General features: G+C 34.8%; 1 protein-coding gene across 1 annotated transcript in view; it reads left to right on the top strand.

Moving 5' to 3' along the window:
- Nucleotides 1-22,698, top strand: part of LOC108376461 (transmembrane and coiled-coil domain-containing protein 1) — a 25,485-nt gene extending 2,787 nt beyond the window's left edge. The window contains exons 3-4 of the mRNA XM_017632717.1: nt 22,077-22,251; nt 22,309-22,698. Of these exons, the coding sequence (XP_017488206.1) occupies nt 22,077-22,251; nt 22,309-22,546 (413 nt within the window). The 3' untranslated portion in view covers nt 22,547-22,698. The remainder of the gene's footprint in view (nt 1-22,076; nt 22,252-22,308) is intronic.

Here is a 22,698-nt window from a genome sequence, read left to right as displayed (position 1 = left end):
CATTTGATCCTATATGCTCCCCGTTGGAACCATACCTTGCTCCATTTCCTCAGTTTTATCACAGTTTTGAAGAGTATTTAAAAACAAAAGTAAGCACAAACGCTTTTGACCACGAAGCCGAGAAAATAATTCGAGATTATTATCACTTTAATAAAGGAATTACGCCAACGCCTCCCTACAAATATTGCCACACTAAAAAAAATTGACTTTTTTCGGTTGGAAATGCATTAAGAGTAATTAAACCAAAAGTATTTGTTCAACTACAGCAACAAAAACACAAATATAATGCCGACGAAATAACATCCATAGAGATGCAATGGCAACGGTTAACGTTACATACTTGGAGTAATTTAGACTCAACTGTAAAATTTTGGGCCGAAGTTTATCAATTTCGAAATGCCCTAGGAGAAAACCCTCTTGCGTCAGCAACCTAGTTTTTAGTTTTCTTGTTTTGCCTATAAGTAATGCAGAAGTAGAGCGAATATTTAGTTCAATGAATATAATAAAAACTAAGCAAAGAAATCCAATGTGCGTTAAAACGTTAAACGCTATTTTATATATAAGATACGGTTTAAAACGTGAAGAAAAATGCTGCCATAATTTTACTGTAGATGACGATCTCTTAAAATTAATGAATTCAGGTCATTTGATGATGAGGAATATACACTCGATATAAATTAATGGTGTTAACTAGACTTTCGTTTCTTGCGATTTATTTAAATAAAGCATGTGAATTTTCACTAAAACATTTTAGCCGTTTTTAGCCGCTTTTTTTTTTGCCAATCTAGCCGGTCGGCCCAAAAAGTTCTGGCAACACTGTCCACACCTACTGTGTAGTTCATGTATACAAAACTGAAACCAGTTTTCGGCCGACTGCCCAGTCCAGTGAGCGTTTGAGTGGTGGACTGCTCAGTCCGACTGAGCAGGCTAGTGTGCTCAGGCCCATTGTCACATACTTGGTCTGAAAAAAACGTCATTTCCTACAGTATTGTTCTTATTAAACTTTTATTGTACCCAAAGGTACATATCGTCGCCTCAGAAAACGGATGACGAATGTGCAAAATCACGATTTTGGGATTTTGATGCAGATTTACTAAGTTGGACATGCTCTTTCGATTTCTGCAATCCATTTTTTTATATCTCCATTAGTTTTTGAGATATTTCGTGCGCATTTTGTCGTATGTTACATAATATTAATGATTGGGTATGCCTTTTGTTGTATGTGCTGAAAATGCGTCACATACGACAAATTCACATACAAAAGTACTTTTTTTTAAATCATAAAACATTTGTCGTATGTGGCACATACGACAAATTCCCATGCATATGTAATCTTTTTTTAATCATAAAACATTTGTCGTATGTATCGCAAGACTTTGAACTTACGACAATTCGATGGTCCTCTACTATAACGATACAATTAAAATTGGAAATTAAACTAAGTAACTAATTTTTAAATTTAAAATTTTTAAATTCTAGCTTGCACTGAGACTCCAATGAAATGAAAGAAATAAAAATGTACAAAAGACTGAATTTAAGTATTGTTTTTTGTTTTTATGTAAAGAAAACGTATGTTCGTAACATATTTACAGCATAAGAGATGTACAGATTTTTTTGTTAAATACATGATTATGTTTTTGTTATGTTTTTTCTAATAAGTAATCATTATTTAATAAATATGTCTGTTTTTTTCATCAAATTATACCATCGTCGTTGAAATAGATACTTAAGTATTGTCGTACGTTCTATGGACAAAACAAAGTGGTGAGTAAACGCTACTTACGCAAATGTATACGGAATGAAAAGTCAATTTTCTCATTATCGTTAAGAGATATTAAATGTAAAAATATGGAAAAACTAAACTAATAACACCACTTACGTCTCCTTCAAAAATTACAAAAATCTACCGTACAGTTTCGGATTAATTCGACCTTAAACTTCAATGTCAATTTTCTCAAAACCGTGTTTTGTAACATTCGACATCCGTTTTCTGAGACGACGATATGTACGTAAGGTATATTAAAATGTCATTTCGACAGGGCACATTTAAAATTCATTAGTGGTATTCACCAAATCGAGCAAGGAAGGGATTGGATGAATGCGTGTGGTGTTAAACTAACTGGATCATCGAAAGCTTGCGCTCTGCACTTCAAATCGAATGATATCATTTATGCAAGTATTAATGCCAAGAGAAGACGCCTCGATCCAGATGCAGTACCATCAAAGATGTTACCTGGTATTTCATCAGATAAGAGGTAATGATCAAAGTGTGGGTATGTTCTCAAATGCATTAGTGCAAAGGCATATCGTGAAAATAACGTCCAATAACTGTTAAATATCTGNTTAAACTAAGTAACTAATTTTTAAATTTAAAATTTTTAAATTCTAGCTTGCACTGAGACTCCAATGAAATGAAAGAAATAAAAATGTACAAAAGACTGAATTTAAGTATTGTTTTTTGTTTTTATGTAAAGAAAACGTATGTTCGTAACATATTTACAGCATAAGAGATGTACAGATTTTTTTGTTAAGTACATGAATATGTTTTTGTTATGTTTTTTCTAATAAGTAATCATTATTTAATAAATATGTCTGTTTTTTTCATCAAATTATACCATCGTCGTTGAAATAGATACTTAAGTATTGTCGTACGTTCTATGGACAAAACAAAGTGGTGAGTAAACGCTACTTACGCAAATGTATACGGAATGAAAAGTCAATTTTCTCATTATCGTTAAGAGATATTAAATGTAAAAATATGGAAAAACTAAACTAATAACACCACTTACGTCTCCTTCAAAAATTACAAAAATCTACCGTACAGTTTCGGATTAATTCGACCTTAAACTTCAATGTCAATTTTCTCAAAACCGTGTTTTGTAACATTCGACATCCGTTTTCTGAGACGACGATATGTACGTAAGGTATATTAAAATGTCATTTCGACAGGGCACATTTAAAATTCATTAGTGGTATTCACCAAATCGAGCAAGGAAGGGATTGGATGAATGCGTGTGGTGTTAAACTAACTGGATCATCGAAAGCTTGCGCTCTGCACTTCAAATCGAATGATATCATTTATGCAAGTATTAATGCCAAGAGAAGACGCCTCGATCCAGATGCAGTACCATCAAAGATGTTACCTGGTATTTCATCAGATAAGAGGTAATGATCAAAGTGTGGGTATGTTCTCAAATGCATTAGTGCAAAGGCATATCGTGAAAATAACGTCCAATAACTGTTAAATATCTGTTGAAGCACCTGCTGCAAAAAACAAAGCTTGTAAAGATTTATTAAGAAAATAATTCAAAATCAGTTCTACTTACAATATTTAATAACAAATTTGCCGAAAATGTGAGCGTAGGTACTTACAAATAGTACGCTATACATTGAATATATAGTGCATAGAGAAAATTTAATGCGAAGTAAAAAAACGTCGTTTTATACACAAAAAACGTCAACAGGATACAAAAAACGTCCAAATGACGTTATAAATGTCAACCTGGCAACGCTGGCATATGAAAAATATGAATTTAAAAGAAAAAAAGCTATTGACTGCCGTAGCCGAGTAGGTAGAGATGTCGACTATAATTCCGTGTGTCGCAGGTTCAAATGACGGCACATGGAGTATTAATTGTTAGAAACAAATTTATTAATATACAAAATTTATACATTTCACATGAAATTTCAATTTGCCAATAGCGTTTTCAATCTTGATAATTTATCAAGAAAAGTGCTTCTGATTTCTGTGCTAGAATACCAATTCTTGATAAATAATAAAAAATTGACGAACTATAAAGATTTTCAATTTATCAAGTGCACAGAATCGGGCTGTGAAAATACATTCACTATTCCTTAAAAGCACCAAGTAAATGCAGGCATGTAAACACAAAACAGCTGATATGCACTTTGACACTATCCATTTTTACCCGAAGAAAAGGTCCGGCTTGTTTCGGGCAGGAAGAAGAAGACACTTACAATCCAAAATGTTCCAATTTTTACTCTATTACCCATTTTGCTGCCTACGGGAATAATTTCTGGGCTATTTTGGGCACCCGCGGGATCTCGCGTTGCGTACGGGAAAGAACCTGATGTTAAAATAGAATGAAGTATGAAATTAGGAAATGAGCGCTTACTGCTGAATATGGAGCGCTTCAATAGAACTAATGGATCGCTTCTGGCCCCTTTGGGTTGTGTCAACAACAGCTCCTTTACCTATTCATATTCGTATGTATATGTATACCCTGCATACCAGGCGTTCAGAGTATTCTGAAAGGTTTCACAATTTTTTTAAGAATTTTCTGTAAGAAATCGTACAGAAATTTCTTTTATAGTTCTTGTCAACCGCTTCATATGTTTTTCTTTAAAGATTCCTAAAAGAATCGTAACAAATTTCCGATACTCTTAAAGATTTCGGGAGCATTTGTGTGCAGGGTATATATTTACATATATGTGTATGTATACGCGGATATGTAAACAAAGCAAAACAGGCGATAATTTGACACAAGCGTGCTCATAAGAAGAAGCATGGCTTCTATCGCTATCAAATGTAGTTCATACGCCTTGCTTCGTTACTAATATTAATAAAAAAAGGGAACAAATGCAGTATGGCTCCGATTCTCAAATTTAAACAATATATATATTGGGATCGATAGAGATAATAAATAAGCATTTTTTAAATCAATATTTCTCGAAAACCTTTTCTGGGATTTTGAAAATTGATGATGTCATTCAATAGAGAATTTAATTCTCTTTAATTTGATATACATTAAAAAATGTTAATAAACCTATTTTTTTATCACCCTATTAGTTATATGCAAAAGTTCCATAATTAAAAAGGAAATGTATCAAACTTTTATTTGATAGTATATAGTATGCAATCAATAGTCCTCACTTCAAAAAGTTAAAAAAAAGAAGAAAAGGCGCTGAACACCATAGAAAATTAAACTGTTAATACGTACACCAAATTAAAGAATTTTTCTAGCCCTATAAATTTTAGCTTAATATGTCCTTAATATGAGAATTAAAAAAGGGTCTGTAAACGTTTTTATAATTATTTCACATTAGTTCAATTTTTCCTATTAAATGAGATCAAAATTTTCAAAATCCATCCATTCGTTTTTAAGTAATCTTCATTTCCAAAATAGCTTATTTTGAACTTTAACCTTTAATAATGCTGTTGTTGCTTCCCCAAAAAAAGAAGAATACCGTTATACTCAGCTCAAACATGTCTATCGATCCGACATTTTTTTTTTAGTTGATTGCTGATTGCTAGTGCAGCACGAGCAAGTTGAAATGTTTTTCCAAAATCGATTTGCGCTCTCTCAATTGCAGTCACATCTTGCAACTTTTATTTCTGAAACTGATTTCCGAAATGTGACAGAAAGATCTTTTTGGCTGTTCACACATCGAAATAAAGTTTCTCTTTCACGCTCTTAATTAAATATATTTCTTGGAATAGTGCACTCTTTACAAAAACTATTAACAGTCGCCTATTGAACGAGAAATCGACATTCACAATACCATGGAAAAGCGATAATCGAATAAGAGTCGTTTATCTACTACTAGTCGACACTCGCAATAGGGGTGAAGGTGTTCCCTGCCCTTCATGACGTAAAAAACCCAGAAACATGAGATAGAAAACGAAAAATGACTGCTGGCGATCAAAGGCGTTTAATTCGACATTGCAAAGCTAACCGTTTTCTGTCCTCACGAGAGCTGAAAACAGAATGAAATTTAGATGTAGCAAGCCGAATTATTAGGTACAGATTGGCAGAAGCCAAACTTCCAGTCAGAACCTATAGAAAGGTACCGTTGCTGAGCCTTCAAAACAAAACAACAGACTTGCTTTTTCCAGAAAACATAATTTCCGTCAAAATTGGAAAAATGTCCTGTGGCAGAGACAAAAATTAATATGTTTAATATAATGTTTAATATACGAACACAGCCTTGATCCAAAATACACAAAAAAACGGTTAACCACACAGGTGGTTCCATTATGGTATGAGGCTGCTTCTCGGAGGGAGGCGTTGGTCCAATGTTTTGCATAAAGAACAAAATTTGCGTGGTTGACTATGTAAACATATTGCAGACGATAATGCTTCTCTATGCTAAAGAAGAAATGCCATTACAATGCGAGTTTATTCAGGATAATGATCCCCAACACGCGTCGACACTGATAAAGCAGTGGTTTAAGAAGGAAAAAGTGCAAGTTATGGAGTGGCCGTCTCAATCGCTAGACCTCAACCTCATTGAACATCTTTGGGCAGACTTAAAGAAGAGAATCGGGCCTTTTAAAACCAGAAATAAAGACGGAATTGTAGAGCCACATTCAAAAATCGTGGTATTACATTGCGAAAATTGTTTGTGCAACTTGGTTAATACGATGCACCGAAGATGTGAAGAGGTAATCAGGCAAGGCGGCAAATCAAAAATAAATTGGTCCAAGTATAATTTATTTACAAATAATACTTAATTTCTATTATTTCATCCTGGCCAAAATTAAAAAATGGGCCACAATTTATGTCTTATTGCCCTTGCAAAAGAAGTCTAGGGCCCCTATTAGGTTCTTTCCCTAACAATCCGGGCCAGATCCGGTAATTAGAGAATAAGCGAAAAGTTTGATCTCAGAAATGGAACATAATCCAGAAGTACGGGAACGCAAAAAACCACATTTTCTGCCCAGAATTTGTGAAACTGCTGATTCGCGTTGTTTTTGTTTTTGTCACTTAAATGCAAACTCTTTGAAATTGAATTTTGGTTTCACAAATTCGGTCAAGGCGTATTAATATAAGGTGATAGCAGGAGACAAAAACAAAAATTTACATGTATTTTGTTTTTGCTTTGGCAGCATAAACTGTCAAAATCTGTAAGAGTGCGTGTAGAAATTCAAACAAAATTTCTTAATTTAATATCAGAAGCCGTGCGGCGAAACACATACACAAAATCAGCTGAGCTAGTAACACCACCTTATATTAATTCGCCTTGAATTCGGTTTTAAGTATGCAGTGCAGGCAACATGTAAACACAAAACAGCTGATATGCACTTTGGCACTTTATCAATTTTTACCCGGAGAAAAAGTCCGGGCGTTTTCGGGCAGGAAGAAGAAAACACTTACGATCCAATACGTTCCAATTTTCGCTCTATACTACCCAATTTGTTGAGTACGCGAATGATTTCCGGGCTATTTTGGTCACCCGCGGGATCCCACGTTGCGTGCGGGAAAGTAACTATTATGAGTTGCATTCGACCTTCGACTGTGGTCGAAAGTGCTGATCGAACGAATTTTCATTTGGTATTATGACGCTCATTCGATGAAGAATGGCGCTATTGTGAATTTCGCTCGTTTAGGTTGTTCACAATAGTATATTTTTCATCGCTGAGAAGCTTTGTTTACAAATCGAGCAAACTAAATAGTGTGCTTATACATATTTATGTAAATTTGTGCAAATTAAAACGAAATAAAAAAGAAAGCAATTTTATAAAAACATGGTAAAAATGAGTACAACGGAGTTCTGGTTCAACGATTCGTCGCACATAGGAGTATTTGTATGAAAAAGCCGGTCATAAGTCGAATTAAAAAAATATGTTTAATCTCATCACAGAAACTATTTTCTTGAAGGTAGATAATCGGTTTATCAAATAGCAGACGCCAGAATTTTCACAGCGTTTAGTGTCTGAGCATTGTTCATTGGAACCTAGTAATTGTTTTAACCATAAATCTTTGTTCTCCTCAATCCTAGATTTCCATAGTGTGTAATGGTTAACTGTGCTTTTGTTTTGTGAAGTAAACGAAAAAATCTTTTTGGACATGGAAGGGCAAGGTATGTACTTTATAATAACAATTTATTTTTTTAATTTCATGCCAAGACTGCAACCTAAGTGAGGATTTTTAAGTCCCAGTAAAAAGTAATTTTTTTTTAACTAAAATTTATCAAACAGTAGTGTTTTTAAATAGGTGTCGGGACCTTGTCAAGTAAAATTGTTAGCGTGATCATAATATTTGGACCCTTTTTGAATATAAACGGGAATAAAATTGTCCCCACATGTCCACAATTTTGTTTTCTCAGTTCTCAAAGTACGCGTCGGAGGATGAGAGTTTAGTAAAATGGCCAGGAGTAGTAAATATTTAAGAGAGTTTAAGTGTAGTCTTTCGAATATATATTGGCATTTGTCAGTCAAATGTATTTAAAATATTTTAAAACTATCTACAGCTCTACGATTTGATTCTCAGAGATCGTGCCAACTTAGTATTGGGATTTTCTTTCACAAGTAAAACCATGATAAAAATATTACATATTATTATTCTCTCAATTCATCGGCCATGATTTTTTTCTGACGTTTGCTAACATTTTAAAATCATATAAAATTGAAAATAAAAAAAATTTAATTGTTCACAATTGTTGTTGCTTGAGATTGAAAATGAGAATGTATGTGTGAGTTTGAGTGTTGATTTTAAAAACGTAAGACTGCCTCTCAATGGTTTTACCTTGTTATGTTTTTATCATGAGTAAAACCAGCCTTTCGAGCTTGTGTTTAGTATTCACGACGCAAGAACTGCATGAAACTAATAAAAATTGTTTAAAATTAGTGTCTAGTCGTCAAAAAGTCAAGAGACAAATTCAAAATCACACATTTTTCACAAATATCTAACATTTCGCTACACCATCGAAAGCAAAATTCTGTTCAACAGAAAACTCGATACTCAACGAAAATTTCGACACGGTTGCATAGCTCATAATACGAATTTCACCTTCTATGTTCGATCTTCGATAACCAGCGAAGATCGAAAATCGAATGCAACTCATAATATGGGCCTTTAGTTTGTTCGATTTGTAAACAAAGCTTCTCAGCGGTGAAAAATATACTATTGTGAACAACCTAAACGAGCGAAATTCACAATTGCGCTATTTTTCATCGAATGTGCGCTATAATCACGGTTGCCACATTTGGTCACTTGTGACCAAAATAGGTAACTTTTTGAGCACTTGGTAACTTGGTAACTTTTTTTATTTTGGTAAGTTTGCCGTATATAAAGTCGGCAACACAGCGCTCAGTAAAAATCACTAACCACATATCAAAGAAAATTATCGTTGGGCAGTCTACGCCTGTCTCACGTTCAATATTTATTGTGATATTTGGATTAGAGATGGGCACGGGCCTAAATTTTCAGGGCCGGCCCGGCACGAGTGCAAAATCAACTTTCAAAAACACGCACGAGCCCGCACGGTAAGAATTTTAGTGGCTCCCGGCCCGGCCCGACGGGGCACGTCCAAGCACGGGAATAAAGAGCCAAATTTTATTGTATGTATACATTTGTACATATTTTTAGTTTTGTGTTTATGTACATATGTATATTTACTTAAGCGAATCAAGCTTTTACATCAAAGATTTTTATATATTTTCTGGGAAGTAGAAAAAGTGGAAGGTATTTTATGTACAGATATGAGACAAAACTACTAAGTATCCTATTTTTTCTGTCGGTTTCCGAATAAATCAAGTTTTTACATCAAAGATTTTTATATATTTTCTGGGAAGTAGAAAAAGTGGAAGGTATTTTATGTACAGATATGAGACAAAACTACTAAGTATCCTATTTTTTCTGTCGGTTTCCGAATATTTCTTATTTCGCTTTTCTCTTATAAAAAGAGTTTTAATATGTACTATTTTTTTTTTTGTATAAAAACAAAAGCTTATCTAAATTTGTAGTATTAGCAACGGGCTTTTTCGTGCTTATTCGTGCTTTTATGAAATTTTACTGAACGCCCATGCACACACGAGTTCGTGCTGAGAGCAAATATTCCGGCCCGTGGCCATGTCTATATTGGATCGTGATCCATATAGATGGATTTCAAAATAGTGATGTCTCGCGCATTTTCAATATTTATCACGTCAGTATTTACATGTTTTTGTGTTGAGAGGTTTAAAGTCCAATAGATGATGTCTGGAAATCTTGTCTAAATTTTATGTTATTTTATTGAAAATCATCTATGCTTTTTATTATATATATGGCGATACCACATCTAGTTTGTTCAAAATGCAATGCGAAATGCCGAGCCGCGAATTGATATCACGAAATATGCCGCACTTCAATACTTATTGACAGATCTTTGAGTCATATGTATAAACACTGAGCCCATAATGTAATAAACAAATTGAAATCAATATTTGACGTACGCTTATTTGAAAATTTAAATGTAAACAATTCGTATGTTAGTTTACATTAACCCTCTTTCGGCTTTGGTTTGGAACCGAATTATGAGATAGGGCGTTCTTCGTTCCCACGACAGTCGGGTCTACGTAACCGGAACGACCCAGATTTATATCTGGCCAAGGACTGTCACTCCAGCAACACTCCCCAAAAAGTTTTTGGGGAATTTGTATGCTGCTACAACAACAACAACGTGGGCGTTCTTCAAACAAATTCTGAGATAGGGTGTTTTACAGTATTTTCAATATTTTTTTCAGAACTTGTGCGAGTTGCACTAGAAATTTCCTAATTTTGTCGATTTTAGCAAATAAATTAGTCAATAAAACTTTTGTGAATAACTATTTACTGATATTTTCACATATAGGCCCCTATTGCGAGTGTCGGCAGCACTGAGAACCTGTCACCCAATGTGAGGTAATAATTAGAATGTCAAAAAAATAACCGTTATATCTTTTATAGTTCATTCTTTTTCCTCGTATCTACATTCGTATTACAGAAATTAAGCGAGGAGATCGTATCTACACACAATCGCAGCATATAAAATGCAAATAAGTGAGTTCGTTGACAAAAATCTAGTTAGCTGACTGATCAAAAACAGTGCACATTAAATTAAATATAATTTTTTATTAAACAGAGCAGTTAAGTAAACAGACGATTATAGTCAGGGTAGGCAAAAACTCGGAGTTCGAGGGAGCGAACGAGCAAACTCCTACTCAATGCCTCGCAGGCAACGAGGCGCTCGCACCTCGTACTCGTAGCAGCAATGAGGCGAGGCACGAGAAGTTTGGCTTGCTCGGCAAACGAGCGAGCGCTGCTTGTTCCTCGCGCTCCTATTAAACGAGCGAGGCTGTTGTGTGTGGCCTCGCTCGCGGTGCGAGGCGAGTAGCTGTCTGCTTACTCGCTCTGCTAGGTAAGACGAGTGAGCGACGAGCGAGCGCTCCGAGTGTACTATAAAACACATGCATTTTTGTGCATAGAAATATAGGAATGTATGTCAATAGATTATGTACGAAAGTATGTTAATGATTGTATGTACATATGTGCATATGCATATAAACATGTGAATATTATATTAGGGCAGCATTTAAAACAACAAATAAAATTTATTACATACATAAGCATAGATTATGGAATGAAATATTTTTTATGGTTACATATGTACATACATAACATGCGTAGTTATATAAGTATGTATGTATTTATGTATGTATGTATGTACATATGCATGTATTTTGTCTTTACAGAGAAAAGTAAGTAACGAAGATATTATAATCGTTTGTGCCGCAGAAACAAAAAACAAGTAAGCACAAAACAAAATAGTTTGCTACTTGTAGCAGTTATGCTGTATACCTGATGAATGAAATATAATCCTTGGTGAAAAATGTATTTGTGGCCTGTTGTTGAAGGACATATGTATATATGTATGTACATATGTATGGACATGTAGACATGGGGAAATTTACGTAAACAAAGAATAGAGGTTGGTTCACATACAACTTTGCCGTTGCGTTGGCGTTGAATTTGAAAGCAGCCGTCCACATAGCCAAAATTAGGCAACGCTAAGAGCAGACAAACACACACACAAAGCAGAAAGATCGCTGCGTCGGTCGCCAGCTGTTGCAAATAAATAAAATTATATGAAATGCTTTTTCCTTTTAATCAAATGAGGGCAATAAATATAATTGTTCATGCAATTATTGATATAAAATATTAATTTATCTCTCGTTAATATGTTAATTTAGTGGCCAAAGTAGTCTCTGCCAAGCTTCATTGTAGAACGCATACTTTCAACGTGCGTTCTGTCAAACCAACGCCAACTGCAAATTCAACACGAAAGTTCTATGTGGACCAGCCTTAATTATCAAATATTGTTTAACACCCCAAATAGTAGTTTGTATTATACTACATACATACATATGTATGGGGACTAAACCAGGAATATTAATTTGAAAATGCTAACGTCCTACTCATGTCCTACCTAGTAGATAAAACTGGCCAAAATAGCACGCATCTATTCTTCTGTGCATGAGAATATATACATAAATAAATATATACATATGTGTATATATGTATGTACATATGTATATACATATCTGCATGCGTGAATACAATCCTTTACTCGAAGTTCTTAGTTGATGCAATTTTTATCCCATACATTTTTCCTGACCAAACAACCCGTTTGCCTGTCTAATCTGCTTGCCTCATTATAGTTTTATATAGGAATATGTACATTGTACATGACCTCAGAACTCAAAGTATGTATATTATTCTAACCTGCAAATTACTTGCTTTTTAACGAGAGTTTTTGATTTTAGATATAGAATTATGGACGAAATTTATCAGCAATTAAATTTAGCTACAACATTTGAAATAACCAAATCATCCGTAAGATCATCCGTTTTTCTGATCCAATTTCGAAATGATAATAAAATTTCTAAGTAATTATTTTTAGGCACCAGTATTACCCACAACTTCTAATTCTTCTAACAAACAACAAGTCGTAGTGTTAGATGAAACGACAGGGGAATTCAGGTTTATTGAATGTGATGAAAAATTCTTAAATAATAAACCTAAATCACAATCCACAAGTTTCATCCTAGATGAGAAAACGGGAGAATTTATTGAAAAAAATTACCATAATGTTTTGTCCTCTTATTAAGATTTCGATCAAGTTTCTGACACTGATATCCACCCAGTTACAACAAGTAATTTTAGTGATTCAAGCGATTCTTGTTTTCGCAGAAATGAAATAGATGAAAACTCAGGTATGGTTACAAAAAAAGGAGAAAGAAAGGGCAGGGGAAACCGGATAGGTGGCAAAAAAATTGCTAGACAAAAAGGAAAAGAATACTACAGTGTAAAAAAAAGCGAACGGTAAAATAATAGGAAAATAGAAAAGGGAGAAACGTATACTCTTACCAAGTTGCAGTTCCAAGAAGTGTGAAAAGAGTAACTATTTTAAATGTAACGAAGTCACGGGGGCTGAGAAGAAAGAGTTGTTTAATTCATTTTGGAAAACATGACTTGGGAAAAGCGAAAGGTGATGATTGCGAACCAAGTGGAAAAGCGTTCCGTAGCTCGCCGTACAAATAAAACAGATTCTAATTCAAGCGTAATAAAACATTAAGATATTTTATAAACATATGCAGCAAAAAAGTACCAGTCTGCAAAAAAATGTTTTTAAGCACTTTCGGCTTAGGAGAATCTGCTGTTAATAATTGGATTGAAAAATCTAATGATTATGGAGTTCCTTTTCGAACAGCAACAAAAAATAGAAAGTTGTCCGCAATCAATCTTCAAAAAGAAAAGCATATCATAGATTTCTTACAAATGATTCCCCAGATCGAATCCCATTATTGTAGGAAAAAACAGACAAACTGTATGTCGACCTCACTTATATCTCTTACAAAGATGTATTCAAAGCTTACGAACAGTTTTCGCAGATAAAAATATTCTACTTTCGGCTTAGGAGAATCTGCTGTTAATAATTGGATTGAAAAATCTAATGATTATGGAGTTCCTTTTCGAACAGCAACAAAAAATAGAAAGTTGTCCGCGATCAATCTTCAAAAGGAAAAGCATATCATAGATTTCTTACAAATGCTTCCCCACATCGAATCCCATTATTGTAGGGAAAAAACAGACAAACTGTATGTCGACCTCACTTATAGCTCTTACAAAGATGTATTCAAAGCTTACGAACAATATTTCGCAGATAAAAATATTCTACTTAATGAAAAATCTTCTTATGTATAATTTTTAAAAGTTACACACACTCTCAACATTGGTTCATTTAAACCTAAAAAAGATCAGTGTGACCTATGCTTTAGTTTCAAGAACGGCAATATTGACCAAACATCTTATGAAGAACACACTAGTAATAAACATAGGCAAGAATGGAAAAGGATTATGATAAAGAAAGAGCCTTAGGAAGTGAAATAATTGTCTATACTTAAGATGTACAAGCTGTTCAATTAGTGCCACTAATAGCTGCATCATCAACTTGCTTTAAGCAAAAACTTGCTGTACATCAATTGACGTTTTTTAATTTGAAAACATCCGAGGTATTTTGTTACATTTGGCACGAAGGAGAAGGGGGAATAGGCTCAAATGTTTTCGCCTCATGTGTTTCTCACTTTTTAGAATAGAAGAACATTCTGACCTTAAAACAGTTCTATTTAGTGATGGTTGTTGTGCGCAGAACCGAAATGTCACGTTGGCCAACGTATTGCAATTCATTGCAATTAAACATAATGCAACAATTTATCAAAAATATTAAACAGTTGGACATACTCCGATGGAATGCAACTCAGTACATTCAACAATAGAGAGAAAAAAAAGTCCAAGGAGAGGTATATTCCTGCTGGTTTCGTTCGATTTGTCACAGACGCTAGAGTCTCTCCAGAACCATATAAAGTACACTATATAGAGCACAAATTCTTCAAAAGCTTTTCGGCAATACAGTTTTACAAATTTATACGGCCAGGCTTTAAAACGGGCGATCCGCAAGTTACAGATGTAAAATGTTTAAAATATAACTCAACCGGCATGTACTATAAGTTGGATTACAATAACGATTGGACCTGGTCACCCCAAAGAAAAACGAAAATTGATATTTTTAAAATAAAAAATAATAATTTTACTCCTTTATATTCTAATTCCATACAAATAGCAAATAGAAAATTTAACGACCTGCAGAGTATGAAAAAGCTGATTCCACAAGATTATCACAGCTTTTATAACTTAAGTTTTACCACTTAAAATAATTTCTTATTCTGTGCTCATTTAAGAATTTATCCTTACAGAAAGTGAGTGAATTTGTTTAACTTTTTAAAATTTCCTTTGATTTTTTAAACTTTTTTAGCTTAAATCATGTCCACAACGTTATTTTTCAAATAAAAATACATCCACCAATAACATTTATATAACTACAATTTAGCATTTTTCTTCACATTAAAATGATCAACAGAGATTTCGTATGAGATCGTATCTGCTATTTCCTGACTACAAAAAATGCAGAACGGAACGTCGTAACTAACAAAAGTTGTTACAACTTCGGAATATTCGTAAATAAATAAAAAAAATTCAGTACATATCCGTAATGACAAAACTAAAACAATATGGCATAGAATCTTAGTACCTTGTGTTAATGAGGGGAAATAAAAGTTTTTCTTGATTTCTGAAAAACTACCATATTGTAGATACGAGGTTAAGGCAGAAACGGGACGATATGCTACTCTTGATCAGCGGTATTGAAACTTTGCTGTTATTTTGCAGTACATGGTCTAATATCGATATATTGGTATGAATAGATAAGGCTTTATACCTGGAGCTTCCTATGAGCAAATCTAATTTTTGGCACAAATGTCAGTTACGCGGTTTTGCTAAACGACGATAGGCGGTTTTGAACTTTAAACGACGATATGTATATATGTATATACACATTAAGATTAAGGATTCTTTCACAAATTAATTACTGCAAATCAGGACCATCTATTATTACTAAATTGGCGAAAGTATAAATTTTATGCGATACTTCACATCTGTTTGGCGCATTGCGGTTGTAGTTATTGGACGTTATTTTCACGATATGCCTTTGCACTAATGCATTTGAGAACATGCCCCCACTTTGATCATTACCTCTCATCTGATGAAATAGCAGGTAACATCTTTGATGGTACTGCATCTGGATCGAGGCGTCTTCTCTTGGCATAAATACTTGCATAAATGATATCATTCGATTTGAAGTGCAGAGCGCAAGCTTTCGATGATCCAGTTAGTTTAACACCACACGCATTCATCCAATCCCTTCCTTGCGTAATATCTGTTGGCACACGAAACATACCTACCTCACTGTTGTGGGTGCTTCTGCATAAACAGCAAGTATCTGGCATTTTAAACGAATTTTTTTCTTTTTGTTATTTAATTTCTAAAACAATTATTTTTTGATTTGAAATCAACATTTTTTTTATTTTGAAATTAATTTATAATGTTGCTAGTTTCAAATGGGTTAATGCAATGACAAAACCCTTGTCATATAAGCGCATGATACAAAAAAGAAGGTAGTTTCAATAAACAACTTTTGACGGATAATAAAATTTTTTGAAGTTGCATAAATTGTGAGCATTCTCAACGGCCTGGCCACTTTTATAATATTAAAACAATAAATCGGCGTATTTTCTTTCCCACATTTATACCAATTTAATAATATTTCAAATGAAAAATCATTATCAGTGCTTGGTAATTTTTTTACTTACGTGGCTCGCACCTTTTTTTATTAAAAATATATAAAATATGTATAAATTGTTCTTTTTATTTTATAATAAAAGTCACGAGAGCATTATGTTGTACTTTTTCATTTTTCTTATTTTGTATGCAATCTTGCTATTTAAAAATCTAGTTCTTAAGAATTCTCTTTCCAAACAAATCCTTTTATAATCACCAATTCCATGTGAATAAATTATTCTCATAATTTAACATGCAAAACAAAAACAAATTGGGAAACATTACTTTATAACTTTGGAAATATTTGTTCACATGAAATTCGTGATTCGTGATGAAATTCGTATAAATGTACTTTTAAATTTCTCATCAGATTTTGCAAAAATTAGGCTTTGTGGTTAGCGTATCACCATTAACTTCAATAAATTTCGAATTTAAAATTTCCAATGTATGCAAAAAACTTGAATTTGGCTTACGCAGACCGCCCTTCGATAAGCAATTAGCATAAGTATAATTTTGATCACTTTCTTCATTCGTTCTGAAACCTCGTCAACCCCCTTCTTGAGATTTAGCATTAATTTTCAGGGACTGATGAAATCTTCTGCTTAAAAAAACAAGTAATTTTTAGCAAAAAAAACCGACTTCAACTCTCATATAAAATATATATATATATATATCTCATGATCCACTGATCGGATATTAACCAGATTAGTATGGGACCACCTCTGAGACACTACCTTTCCGATCGGTTGACGTGGTCCAAAGTTATGCGGTAACATACATAAAAAAATTTAAAAAAATAAAAAAATATTCCGACGAACTGATAACCTCCTCCTTTTTAGGAAGTCGGTTAAAAAAATATTACTGCTCGTGATCAGGTAGCATGAATTTAATGAAATGTCATAATTTTATTAAAAGTCAAATGGTTAACAACAACAACGAATGTAATTAAATGAAACTACCTTCTTTTTTGTATCATGATATAAGCGTATAAAAAATAAATATGTCATATATTGATTTCACTTTGCTTATTACACTATGATTGAGACAAAAGTAAAATGGTTTTTTCAATCGAGTTAAGGCTGTCGTCAAATAAGTGAAAACACATTGTCAAATAGGAGTCGGTTTGTCGATTGATTTGGATCAGGATAGGTCTTAAGTCGTGTGCATGCACTGCGAAATCGGCTATCTTTCAGTTGTTGCCCCATAATATCATCGGTAAAGGTATGGATAAAGGAGATAAAGTTCTGTCAAAATATGTCGCCAAATTTTGGCGTCAAAATATGACATAGTGAAAACCAGCCTTTATTGTTTCGTTTTTTCATGGTCAGTTTACCGATTGTAAGAAATGTGATTATAGTTGAACATTTGAAAACCAATTTGTATGCCTGGCTTTAGTTGAACGTGCAGAGGGGCTTGCTGTCAGCGGCAACACACAATTTTTTTCTGTTTTTTGGTTTTTCTTTAACACGAAAAAGCATCTGTGAAGTGTAGAACCAAATTAAACGACGAAGAAAATTAACTCAAGTTGAACATTTAAAGACAAAGTACCAGGTTGACCGAGCTTTGCCCGGAGTGCATATACTTTTTAAAGTTTTCAAGGTTTGCATAGCTTTAAGAAAATATTTTGGAAAAAAAAATGGATTTCGATATCTATTAAGTAAATTCCTTATTCTAAAATTTAGGTGGCAACCCTATTCCGAAATAGGGGGGAATGAATGGTACATATCTTGTGTATACATAAAAAAATGTTGATTGAAATTAACAAAATAAAAATTTGTATTACATAGAGGAGTGGCAACCCTGATGGGAAATATTTTCTGACCAAACTATTCAACTATACCTTTCATTTGATATCCATATTGCGATGTTTCAGATAAATTGTGTAGAATCGAAAACAAGTGGCAACCTTAAACTATTATCCTAAGGGTTAAGATTTTGTATATAGGAAAAGCATTGTTTTAGGACCTTCTCATGATACCCATAAATAGTAATATTTTACCTTTTTTTACAAAAAATTACATAAATATGCGATTCGAAATAGGTGGCAACCATATTAAAAATATTTTTGATTTAGATAGCTTTAAAATACCTTCCATTTGATACCCATATTATGATATTTTAATTGATTTGTAACTAATTTCGAATAGGTGGCAACCTTATACGAGTCCTCTCGGAGACAATTCTTATTCAGATAACCTTAAAATCCAAAACATTATCTGTGTACAAAACTTCATAAAAATCGTTAGAGCCCTTTCCAAGAACCCTATGGATATATATATATATATACAAGAATTGCTCGTTTAATGTAATAAGATTTATAAAGCGGCTGTAGCTGAGTGTATAGCATGAACCAATTAGAACAGATCGGACCGGTTGATAAGCAGCCATTTGTAATAGCAATTGAGAAAAAAGTGTGTGACGTTCGTAATTTTGAAGCTTGCTATTTCTGTTTTGCTTCTTTCTTTATGTGTATTTTGTCGGTGGTTTATTTCAGTGATTTTTAAGCGATGTTCAATAAATTTTTTGTGCAAATGTAATTAAAATGAAGTGCGCGGTGATTGATGGCAAAAACACGTACAAAATAATAATTTGGTTAGCACAAACATGTGCTGTAAAATTGCTTGCATTTTTTCTTTGTGCTTCGTCTTCATATTCTTTGTTTACTTTTCAAAGAAAATAACATGGCGCCGAAATTACAAACGTCAGCCAGAAAATTACTTTTTTCTTTTGCTTCAGCTTGTGAGATCTTGTGTAGTTGGATCATGAGTGTGTTGATGTTGTTGTTGTAGCGGCCTACAACAACCCCGCCCAGATCGGCAGATATCTCAGTCGTTGTCGTCGAGTTCCACTAACGGCAGCCCCAAGAAGCGTGCAGCCTCTATGGGGTCGGTCCACAGGGACGTCGCCGTTAGGGTTGTGGGGTTTTCCGGGCATGCGAAGAGATGTTTCGGGTCATGAGGGGTCTCTCCGCATGCCGGACATTCGTTCGGCACATCCGCATTTAGTCTACTCAGGTAGGAGTTTAGCCTGCTGCAGTAGCCAGAGCGAAGTTGGGCTATTGTTGTTCTGAACCCCCGAGGCAGATGGAGCTCCGTCACGTCAATGTCCGGTATCTGTGTGCCTAGAACGGCATTCACATGTCAGGAGTCTACATAACTCGAGACTGCGTCCCTGTGAATGCCGTTCAGGGCCTGTCTGTAAGCTGACGGGTCCAGAGGCTGCTTAATGAACCTCTGGACTTCGTCCGTCAGTTCATATAGATGCCTCCTGACGTGCCTCGGCGAGGGCTCCTCTGCAAGCAGCTGTCTATTTGGGAGGCCACATCTGTGGCTCCCAACTAGAAACTGCTTGCAGAGCATCGTGTTGTGCTCCCTAATTGGGAGCATTTTCGCCTCATCGTGGAGGTGGTGTTCTGGTGACATCAGGAGGCATCCGGTCGCTGTCCTTAGTGCTGTGTTTTGTACCGTCTGTAGCTTCGTCCACTGCGTCCTACTGGTCCCCGGCGACCACACTGGTGCTGCGTAGTTTAAAACCGGCCGGCCTATTGCCTTGTATGTTGCCAGCAACGTTTCTTTGTATTTGCCCCAAGTACTGCCGGCTAGCGACTTGAGGACCTTGTTGCGGCTCTGTACTTTATTGACAATAGCGGTTGCGTGCGCAGAGAAGGATAGCAGGCTGTCGAATGTTACTCCGACTATTTTAGGATTATTCACCGTGGGAATTTGTGTGTCATCGACGTGAATTCCTAGCGGTAGCCTGACCTCCTTCGTCCAGGTTGTGAACAGGGTCGCAGAGGATTTCGTAGGGGAGAGGGCTAGACACTTTGCAGTGAAGAAGCGAGAAAGTTCGGAGAGATAGCCGTTTACTTTCAAACACAGGTCATCAATTCCATTCCCAGTCGCCATGATCGAGCAATCGTCGGCGTAAGAGACAATCGAGACTCCCTCTGGTGGTTGAGGGAGCTTTGAAATGTAAAAGTTAAACAGTAGTGGGGAAAGGACACCACCCTGTGGAACCCCCTGTTTTATTTTTCTAAGTTTGCTCGATTTGTCTCTAAACATTACCGTCGAGTGTCGACCACTTAGATAATTTGCCACACCACCGTTTGAGCCTCTGTGGGAGAGAGGAAGCCTCTATATATTCTAGTAACGTGGAATGGCTGACAGTGTCAAAAACCTTTGACAGGTCCAACGCTACTAGACTCGCTCTCTCACAGGGACGTTTACGGTTAAAGCCACGAGTTATTTGAGTGTCCATGGCGTTAAGTGCTGTTGTTGTACTGTGCTCTTTACGGAAACCATGCTGATGCTTCGCTGGGGTCAAGTGGTTTGTGAAATACGGGAGTGTGTAGAGATGCTTGCTGTTAATTGCTAATCCCGTCAGAGGCCACGTGTTGAAATGATTACAAAAAATTGTGTTTTGTATCTTCGAATTATGAAAAAGCATCAGTGAAGTGCTGAGCATAAGTTTGGTTAATGTAAACAAGATTGTGGTTAATATTACCAATTCATTGTTGAAAATAACAACCAAGGCATTGCTAATATTAACCAAAAACAACGTTGATTCCTTTTCAAGTTTGAATTTGGTAATAATAACCACTTTTGGTTAATTTTTCTCTCGGTGTAGAGGAAATGAAAAAAGGCGGTTTGAACAGCAGTTTGTGCGGGGTATTTGGGCTCTTTAGCGAGACGGTATATGCAAGTCGATTTTTTTGTTCAGAGGCTAAGATCCCGTTTGAAAGACAAGAGCGTAAAGCGTGTTTTTTATGAAAAGTATATTTTTAAACGCGTTCATTGCGAAAATACTTATGTGTTGGTTTTTGTTTCACACATTTTTGTTATATCCTTTTTTATACACGTACGTATTCACAGATTGAATAAAAATGTATTTATATACATATGTTTGTAAATGTATCTATTATATGAGACCTTGAGCGCCAGAGTAGCCTAACTGTCATATCAAAAAAAGTTGAGGTGCATCTTAAAACGCATTACCAGAATCGAAATGGCAATAGCCCGACGCATGTCCTTTTAGTTTCCTTTTACTATAATATGTAGCATCACGTAGTAAAAGACCGCATTTATTTTTTATAGATCCTTCTTTCTCATATTACTAACAATTTTTTTGTAGATAGGCTCCTATGGCCCTGATGGCCTCATACCAAAAATGAATTTTAGTTTTCTTTTAATACAACTATTTATTGTACCCATGTCTTATTTATGGCAAATAAGCGAGGTTTATTTTTGCAGTTTATTGTATAATAAAATATTGTTTTTTACTTGGTAACTTTTAGGTAACTTTTTTTTTGTCAATCCTGTAGCTCGTTTCTGTAACTCTTCTCTACCGATTATTTCTCTACTGGTAGAGAATATACGTCATTCTCTACTAATTAGCAGTAGAGAACAGGGCGGCGAATTCATATCTCAATTCGCCTTGGTAGAGAATTGTTACAGAAACGAGCTACTGGTCAGAAAATTTATTACCGTGTGGCAACCGTGGCCATAATAATAAAAGTGAAAATTCGTTCGATCAGCACTTTCGACCACAGTCGAAGATCGAATGCAACTCCTAATAGGGGCCATCGTTTTTTTTTTACGATCAAACCATTATTAAAGAAAGTACATTCAATTATTTAATTAGTAGAAAGACGTAAGGAAATCCATGGAGAATCTCTCGATAAATCGCAGAAGAAGAAAATTGAGCGTGATGAAGAAAAACTAAAGAACAATAATAGAGATCTTTCATTGGTAAAAATGAAGTCCATGTTTGCAACAGGTTTTGCATTCACCGCTCTCCTCAGCATGTTCAACAGCATGTGAGTATGATTCGAATAATAAAAAACAACAAATAATATAAATTCACATTATCGCAGATTTGATGGTCGTGTTGTGGCACAATTACCGTTTACGCCCATTTCTTGGATTCAAGGCTTAAGTCATAGGAACTTATCCGGCGATGATTATACCGATTGCTCTTTCATCTTTCTTTATATTCTCTGCACAATGTCAATTAGACAAAATATACAAAAATTGTTGGGTTTCGCTCCTTCAAGAGCTGCGAGTAAGCAGGGTGGCGGTTTATTTGGTCCGACACCAGGACAATTTAAATAGAAATACATAAATAATTACGGTTAATATGTTACTGTGAAAGCAATCGTAATACAATTTCTATTCATTTGGTTAAATATCGTTTTTAAATTAATTCGATATTCAATAAATAAAGTATGAAACCCTATTTGTTTAGATAAAAATGTATCCTTAAA

Source organism: Rhagoletis zephyria, unplaced genomic scaffold (assembly GCF_001687245.7).
Source record: "Rhagoletis zephyria isolate East Lansing unplaced genomic scaffold, Rhagoletis_zephyria_1.1 Rzeph_scaffold_00005, whole genome shotgun sequence".
In the NCBI taxonomy this organism is placed as follows: domain Eukaryota; kingdom Metazoa; phylum Arthropoda; class Insecta; order Diptera; family Tephritidae; genus Rhagoletis; species Rhagoletis zephyria.
This window is presented reverse-complemented; position numbering and strand designations above follow the sequence as displayed.